The following is a 9,858-nucleotide window of genomic DNA, read 5'->3' on the forward strand; positions in this document are numbered from 1 at the left end:
TTATATATGCTGTGGAAACTTTATAATAGAAAAGTTTGGATGTGAGTAAATCTCCACTCTCCTCTTGGTTTTTAATCATATATATATTTATATATTTATATATTCCCGGCCTGAGAATCGAAACCGCGATCCTACGGCGGCGAATCCGCTGCCCTAACCACTGGGCCATTGCGCCTCCACACACACACACACAGACACACAGGCACACACATCCACATGTGTGTGTGTGTGTGTGTATAGCCGATAAGAAACTTGAACAAAAATAACAATAAGAAGCGTGTCTTTTGCACTAGGAAGCCATTATTTAATCACCTTTCTTAACTAATTAAATAATGGCTTCCTAGCGCAAAAGGACACACTTCTTATTGTTATTTTTCCTCCATTTTCTTATCGTCTATATAGATTAAACTACGGTTTACCTGTTAAATTACCTGCTGCCGTATAACTTATACCAAGGAGTATACTTACTGAGGTAATTGCCAGGAGTGCCTTTGGATACATTTATTCCTTAGAGGGTTTAAACATCTCTAACTTAAACCTGCATATATATAGATATATCACTGTGATCACCCTGACCAACCAGGCTATCAGATGTTGCTACACATTGCTGGTCACAATGCACTTCGCATTGTTTTAGCCTTCAAATGACGCCACCCCGCTGGCTAAGCGAGCAGGCCAAAAGAAGAAAGAGTGAAAGAAAGTTGTGGCGAAAGAGTACAGCAGGGTCCGCCACCACCCCCTGCCAGAGCCTCGTGGAGCTTTAGGTGTTTTTCGCTCAATAAACACTCACAACACTCGGTCTGGGAATCGAAACCGCGATCCTACGGCCACGAGTCCGCTGCCCTAACCACTAGGCCGTTGCGCCTCCACACACACACACACACACACATACACACACACACACACACACACACACACACATATACGCATATATAAATACATATACATATATATCTATATACATATAAATAATATATGTATATATATATATATATATAATATATATATATATACATATATATACATATAAATAAATATACACATTTATATATAGATATATATATATAATACATATACATATATATATATATATATATATATATATATATATACATATATACATTTATATATATATATATATATATATACATATATATATATACATATATATATATATACATATACATATATATATATATTATATATATATATATATATATATATATATATATATAATATATATATATATATATTATATATATATATATATATATATATGTGCGTGTGTGTTTTTATATTTTCATATTCTTTACGTAATTCTCTTATCCTTTTATTCTTTATATGTTTCATAATATTTTTGTCTCCCCACGCTTTCCCTCCGTACCCACGCACGCAAGCACATCTACCAAACATGAAAGGCTCCCAACATATTCGCGTGAGCGCGCTAATATAAGCGCGTATAGTTTTAACACTAAGTAATGATCTACTAACCTGGTGATAACTTGAGTTTCCCCTGACCAAAAGCATCATCTCCCACCTCCCGTATCCCCCTCACCTTCCTACCATATTCTGCGTAAACTCAAATTAAGCACATTACACGAGTTTTATAGTGTAAACCAATAAATAGGTTACGGATTAATTGGTTTAAACTTTAAAACTCGTGTATTGAGGTTGGTTTGAATTTACATTTGACTTTCAACAGCTTTAAATTGTCCACTTCCCGTTCAACTTAACATCTATCAGTATGTATATCCTAGCTAATAAGAGCATTCTCGATTTCTAAACCAGAACCTGACTACTACTAATATTCCTTTGTAGTCCTACATAATTCCTCTACTATACTTAATAGTAATAATTTCCAAATATTACTGTCTTAGATTGATCATGTGTATAAAAAACCCAAACCAAATTTCAACACAACAGTTGAAGAATACGTTATGAATTTGTGTTGCAAAATTTCTGATGTGAAACCGTGTGTTGAAACAGATATTGTATTTCGGGACGGTCATTTTTTTTTTTTACCAAATAAACACACGCACCATATATTCGTTCTTCACTCGTTTATTATTGTTCTTATTTTAACCCATGTCCATTGTCCGGAAATCTTTCGTCACACATTTGTGACCTCTTCAACGACACTTTACCTCCTCGTGTGTGCCCCTGCTCCGCTTTAGTATTCTATACAAGAACAGAATGGATTAAGCGGAGCAGGTGCACACACGAGGACAAGAAAATATCGCTGAAGAGGTCACAGATGTGTGATAAAATATTTCCGGACAATGGACAAGGGTTAAAATAAGAACAATTATAAATGGGTGAAGAGCGAATATATAGTTCGTGTGTTCGTGTGTTTTGGCAAAAAAACATGACCATCCCGACATACAACAATGGTTGGAGAATACCTAACTTATACAATGTTAATATGGTAATGTGCGCTGACCTGACAACAAACAGTAATTCGCTCTTCCAAATTTGGGCCATACTATACTCTTCCTTCTATTAAATGACTTCTTCCCAGATCATTTCCTTACATCTCTTCACCCCTTTGTAACATGCCTTCCCCCTTTCTCTATTTAAAACGCATCTTTCTAAATTTTTTCCCTCCCTTTCATAGGCGCAGGAGTGGCTGTGTGGTAAGTAGCTTGCTTACCAACCACATGGTTCCGTGTTCAGTCCCACTGCGTGGCACTTTGGGCAAGTGTCTTCTACTATAGCCTCGGGCCGACCAAAGCCTTGTGAGTGGATTTGGTAGACGCAAAATGAAAGAAGCCCGTCGTATATATGTATATATGTATATATATGTGTATGAGTGTTTGTGTGTCTGTGTTTGTTCCCCCCAACATCGCTTGACAACTGATGCTGGTGTGATTACGTCCCCGTAAATAGCGGTTCAGCAAAAGAAACCGATCGAATAAGTACTAGGCTTACACAGAATAAGTCCTGGGGTCAATTTGCTCGACTAAAGCCGGTGCTCTAGCATGGCCGCAGTCAAATGACTGAAACAAGTAAAAGAGTAAAAGAGTAAATATATAGTAGAGGAAAGAAGATGAGCTGTGAACTTTATTCTCCTGTCTGTCTTCTCTCCACTGTTTTACTCTGAATCCTTCTATATTCTATTTTATTCCTTTGTACACTGTGCGTTCTCTATCTTGAACTTTCCTACAAACTTACCTTGTCTCTGATGACGGAATACCCAGTGTATGGAGATGCTAACCTATCAATTGGGATATCCAAAGATTAATTAATTGATTAATTAATTAGGTAATTAATTAATTACTTCAAAGTCACCTTACCCTAATTAAATATTCTAAATGACTTGAGGTACTCGTCTTGCCTTGGTTTCGTCGTCCTTTGTCCTCTAATGTATACCTGCCAACTCGGAAGCCTACTACGGATCCCTCGCTCCAGCCTCAGCTGTGAACTTGGAACTAACGGATGACCAATTATAGCACTTACATAGCGTACCTATTCGTTTAGATCACCAGTGAACTAAATCCCTCAAATTCCTTAATATATACATATATAAACCTGTGTGTGTGTGTACTTTCGGGTTCTGTGGTTTTTGTCAGTATTTTATCTTCCTCCTCTTCCTAGTCTCTTCTACACTTTTCTCCAATATTCGACGAATATTTCTCTTCTGTGGAATTTACCAGATTCGAATCACAGTTGTCTTTTCCCTGTGCAGAATTGTCAGTTTCTTGTACTCTATGGATATCCTAGCAAACTCTCGGGACGTTTTTACCAGTGTTTAAGTTTTTACAAATTGTTTTTACTTTTCCTCTCTACAGAGATTTCACACATTTTCTCTTTTTTATTCTGCTTTTCATATCTTAGTCCAAACTTTTCCACTTTGTTAAGATGCGTTTCACACTCATTGCTCTTGCTATCCTGATTGCTTCAGTAATATTGAATATTAGTTATAAGTTTTTAAATCATACTTTACTTGTATTTTCCAGCTGCTCTTTTTGTCAACCGCTTACATTTGGTCGAATTAAAAATGCTTAAGTGGTGTTATTTGAAGCTATATGAAAGTTCTCGACCATTCAGTTTTGATTGCATTGAATGAAACTTCACCAATAAATAGACTTTATAAAAATACGTGGAGGGAAAGAAATCCAGTAGGAAATGGCATCAATTTCGAGAAGTCATGCGGCTGACTAGGAATAAATGAAGCAGCTTAGAATTCTAAATGAATTACAGCTGATTATTTAGTTGAATAAAACAATTGGTGACTTTCAAAGAAAAACCGATTGCCTAATTTCAAGCAAATACGTGTTAATTATATTGAATATGTATGCTTCTAGATTTATCTCTGCTAGGCATTAAGTTGTTAGCTACCGTTCATATCGATCATAATCGCTTTTCTCAACATATTCTTTTCATATTTGCTCGATCAGTTGACATGGATGTTTGCAAGTATATAAAAAGGAAAGAACTATGAGCAGTTAGACTTCGGGAATTTGAATAACAGTATCTAACCAACCTACTTACGTCACCTCTCATTTCTTTTCCGGTGAACTCTTCATAGAAACTACATTTATTTTCTCATAGCACTCGTAATTCCGTAATTCCTGCATTTTAAATTGGCTTTGGTAACGATTTCTCTTTGAGGGAGTAAAAAAAAAAAGACAATTATCTATGTTTCCTGCTTATTAGTTAAGCCCTCATATTTTCGACAAAGCACGATACGTATTTATGCGTATCGAGAAACAAACAATTTTCAACAATGGAGTAAAGACTACGTACCTCAGATACAATAGATGAGATTTCATTAGTATAGAACTTTCGACCATATTTACACGTTTCCATTGTAGAATTAATTGTGGGTAGGACATAGACTCCTTCTTCAGAAACCAGTTTATACACAGAACATCTCTCCTCTTCTACAGTTACTTCATTTAGGAACTCATCCAAGGTGATGTTTGGTGGAATCATGGATTCGTTGAAATTCGAAGGATAACAAGCAAAAGGAACCTTCTCTCGTATAAACACCATCGTTAAAAGTGAATGACCATAAAATATTATAAATATCCCAATTAAGAAAGTTAGTTTCTTTTGAAATAAACCATATCCACCACATTGTATTAATATTTCCTCGGTAATTTCAGAAATTGACAAACCTAAATTATAAATAAAACAAAATTCATTTCAGTTATTGATTTCTAGACATTCACCACTTAATGTTTCTCAATGAAGGGAAAATGAGTTCGATTCATCGAAACCCTAACACATCAAGGCATTTTACAGAAAGACATATAGTCGATTGAGTAGAGACATTGAATCGGGGCTAGACTATAACTGGTTTCTGAACCATATTTTTATCATCGCAAGAAGGATGAAAAGTGAAATCCAATCTGGTGCAGCAATTTCGGATTACCCAAACATTTAGCTCAGCAGCCAGCAGATTGAAACCCCGTTCAGATTACCAGGGATTACGATGAAATCGATTTCAAATTACCCCTTCGCTACTCACATCACCCCGCTTTCTTATAAATTCTAACGCTTACAACCTGTAACATGTTTATAGCATTACGCACGTGTAACAATCAAGATTAAAGACAAAATGTAATTTCACACACACACACACACACACACACACACACACACACACACACACACACACACACACTCTCTCTCTCTCTCTCTCTAGCATACACACAAAAGCGTTTCAAATGCAGTCAAAATATATATTTTACCAAACAAACTATATTAATACACATAAACTCTAAAAACTAAATATTTAAAAAAATCATTTCTTCAGGTGTAATGTCCAGAATGTAATCATGTCCTATCACAGATCTCTGTTCTTTGTTTTCTTCAACAGTTCCACTTCTTCCTGATGTTTAATGCATCTTTCTTTCAACTAATTCCTCAAGCTTCACGTCCATATCATCCTCCCCCTTCCTCTGCTTCATTTCCCTTCAATCTTTCCAGTCACCACTAAACTCTTCAGGCCCTCTCTCCTCATTACATCACCAAGAAATCTCAGTTTCTCTATGAAGCAACTTCCTATTTACTGCAGCCCAGTTCATCATTTCTAATAAAGAGATGACTCGATCTGCGGTAAATTGACAACTGCTTCGTGAGATAAGGGCAAAGCATAGAAACGGCACTTTAGAAGAATACCCCGTCATGTACCCTCTGCATGTCGTAAAAGGTGACTGAAAGGGGAAACAAAGCTGAAACAGGGAGCCGGATGCTGTTTTAGTGGAAAAAAAACGGGATTATTAAAAACGGCATCTCCCCAAGGGTGTTGTTGTAGTTGGAAGAGTTGAGGTCGTACTTAAAAGGCCTAGCTATGCCCTGCACCGGTCAGCAGCGGTGCAGTACAAGTGTCTCGGCTGATGATCTGATGATCCGTGATTGATGGGCAACGGCAGATCTTAATTAAGTGGCCTTCTGGTGCCCCTATTTGCGCCCATCACGTCGAGGTGAAGGCAACTGGATACCAATTCACTACTTTCCATATCCCAAGAACGATTTCAGATTTTTTATTATACAAAACATATACTAATAAATTTTAAATGCGAATGATTCAAATTAACCCTGGGAGTAAGTTGAAACCAATTTCATCATACCCATTACGATTTCAGAAAAAAACCTTTCCATATTTATTTTTAATGTTATTTGCATACCGGACAATATACCTTGCGGTATTTCGTCCATCTTTACGTTTTTAATCGACGTTGCCTTTCAGCCGTTTGGGGGCGATAATGTGGGGTCGATAAAATGAGCTGAGCATTGGGGTCGGTATAATCTACTAGGTCTCCCCCCCCCAACAAATTTCAGGTCGTGTGAAAGATTATTATCATTTGTATGATTTTCTCTCTGTAACTTATAATTGTTATAGCTACCAATAAGGATAATTTATAAATAGCGCCAGAAAATCAAGATATCCTAGATCCAGACAAACGGCAGTGAGTGTTTTAAATGTATATGAATGAAAACATTTTGTTCGCATTAAAAAGGTATAAATATATTCATCTTTGTGTATAAATATATCTATCGTTGTGTATAAATACATTTCGCTCGCATTTAAAGTGCGGTGGTATATTTTGTTTTGCATATAAATACATTTCGTTTGCATTTAAAGTGTATTAATAACACTGGGGTTGTTGTGCTTGAGTTACCCCCACCCCACAAAAAATTGCTGGGCTTGTGCCAAAATTTGAAACCTGTATATATATTGTTCACATTTGAAATGTGTGTGTGTGTGTGTATATGTATATGTATGCATATATATATATATATATATATATATATATATATTATATATATATATATATATATATATATATATGCTGGCAATTAATCTTAACTATACGTATATATATATATATATACGTATAGTTAAGATTAATTGCCAGCATAGTGTAGCAGTCCTGTTTAGGACGATTGTTACTGTTATTTAGCCGCAGAAAAAACATCGTCTCCAGGTGCCTATACGACACTCTAACTGCGTCCTTATATTTTCAAACAAGAGAGTTTATCATCCCCACATAGCTCAAAGCAATATCTGCGTACCAATATCTGGTTTCTGTGTTATTTGTCTTCATCAGCACAGAATAACTGCTCGGCTAGAGATGGCGCCACTAAACACTTGTTCGAAAATATATACTTTTCAAAATGACTAGGATTAAGGTCTAAGAAGTTAGTAATCTTTGAGCAATCCGTAGAAAGTATAAAAACAACTTTCAGGAACAACAGTGATTTATTGGCGTAGAAGGGTGTGAATTTTCCCCATATCCCTACACTAGTTCCTATTTTCGTGAAAGTTAACAATGGGAAAGACATGGGAATGGAAAACAATGAAGCTAAACTTGTCGCTAAAAGAAATTCCTCTAACCAACAAAACCGAATATTTATATTGTGGGATCTCTTAAAGACAGTGTATTCTTCATTTAATTCAGGCATCTCTGGCCTGAAGACTAGCTTGTGGTCTACTCCTCGTTTGGATAATTACTACTTTCGAGGTTCTGCCAGCTATGAAACATATGCAGCCTGGATTTTATCTACTTCATTCTGTAATTTTTGATTTACACACGCACACGTACACACACATGCACACGCACACACATGCACACGCACACACATCATTGCATTTTATCTATAACAATTTCAAAGTGAAATAACAGCTTTAAATTATTAGAAAGTAAAAAAAAACAACAAAAACAAATGCTTCCAATTGCAAACAAATTATATATTTACACGCTTCAATTACAACGAAACAAATGGATAAATTCGTTTGTCTTAAAAAAATGTATTTTTACAGTTTTAAAGAATTTTAGTCGACCGAACCGACCCGAGGTCTTTACCTTTAAGTCTGGTACTTATTTTATCGATTTTTTTTGCCGAACCTCTAAGTTACGGTGACATAGCAAACCAATGCCGGTTGCCAAGTAGTGGTAGACAAACACAGACACAAATACTCACTCACGCACTCACACATACGACGGGTTTCTTTTAGTTTCCTTCTTCCAAATCCACTCAGAAGGCTTTGGTCGGCCCAAGGCTATAGTAAAAGACACTTGCTCAAGGTGCCACACAGTGGGACTGAATTCTGAACCACTCGGTTGAGAAGCAAGCTTCTTACCACGCAACCACACTTGCGCCCATACGTTTAAAAACCCAGTAATTTTTCATATTTGAAGATTAGCTTATAGTCTTGAATGTTACACGCGTGCAATGCTATAAACATATTATGTGTTGCAGATGTTAACTTTTCTTATTTTAGCTAAACTAGAAAAGGCGGGGTATAATGGGAGTAGTGCAGGGGTAATTTGACATCGAGTTTAAATTACCGGGATGTAAATTGTCAGGGGAACTTTATGATTTTACACCGGCGGACGTGAATACTGCACGCAAAGAAGCATAGTAAAGTAAGGAAAACGAATGTTCAATGGAACAGGCAAAGATAATATATAACGTGTAATTTCATGGATGGTTAAGTGACAAAGATGGTTAACACTTAAGTAAGTTACAAGTATTATTATACCATGAATATCATATCTAAAATGAAAATGACAAAAAAACATAGGTTTTTCTAACATGTGTGTTATGTAGATTCCTGATTACGTTAACAATACAGAATTGTTCAGTAAGTGAGAGCAATATAGTATAGCATTAATTCAAAGACGAAATCCTTGCGTAAGCAATTTGTTTAATTTTTCTTTTCTTTTTACAGATTAGCAAGCAGCGCTGCTTTGTTGTAATATTTAGTGTAAATATGTTACAAATACATGATGTAACTGGAAACCCCATAATCTTATGCAATTTTGTACCATATTCGTTTCCTTGTTATTTATGTTTATAAAACGAGGTATTCAGTAGTGAAAGAGAATATAGTAATGAAACGATAAGAAGACGTTGAAAAATAGTTACTTAAAACATTCAGATAAAATAGCAGTAGAATTTAATCGTATGGCATTATGTAACACTTTTTAAAAATACGTAAACAAAGATACGAGGGCATAAATGCATTAAAACTAAGGGAAATGGTGTGAAAGAAAAAGAAAAGAAAAGAAACTATACAGGCCTTTGAGTTCCTGAGCAACAAATTGCTCGTTTTCTTTTATCTGATTACTTGACTTTTTCTCCATGCTACGGATGGCAGTTTTGCTGTCAGTAACCGCACTGCACAGCGTCACCAAGAGGAATGTCTATGAAAGCAACATGAAGTATCTAATGACGTATGACTGTGGTATGCAAAATGTTAATGTATGTATACACACACACGCACATACATACACACACATATACATATATATATATATATAGTCAAAGGTCCGTCGGTCAATTGCCTGTCTCTTTTTTCCACTCATCAGTTACAAAAAAAAGAGTTTGTTCACATAATGATGC

At 35.7% G+C, this 9,858-nt stretch overlaps 1 protein-coding gene across 1 annotated transcript in view; it reads right to left on the reverse strand.

The window, feature by feature from the left end:
- Positions 1–9,858, reverse strand: part of LOC115218492 (solute carrier family 22 member 15-like) — a 31,737-nt gene extending 21,879 nt beyond the window's left edge. Inside the window, exons 1-2 of the mRNA XM_029788343.2 lie at positions 9,536–9,858; positions 4,747–5,120 (exon numbers count right to left, since the gene is read on the reverse strand). Coding sequence (XP_029644203.1) covers positions 4,747–5,120; positions 9,536–9,599 — 438 coding nt within the window. The 5' untranslated portion in view covers positions 9,600–9,858. The remainder of the gene's footprint in view (positions 1–4,746; positions 5,121–9,535) is intronic.

The sequence above is a fragment of the Octopus sinensis genome, linkage group LG13 (assembly GCF_006345805.1).
Source record: "Octopus sinensis linkage group LG13, ASM634580v1, whole genome shotgun sequence".
Lineage (NCBI taxonomy): Eukaryota > Metazoa > Mollusca > Cephalopoda > Octopoda > Octopodidae > Octopus > Octopus sinensis.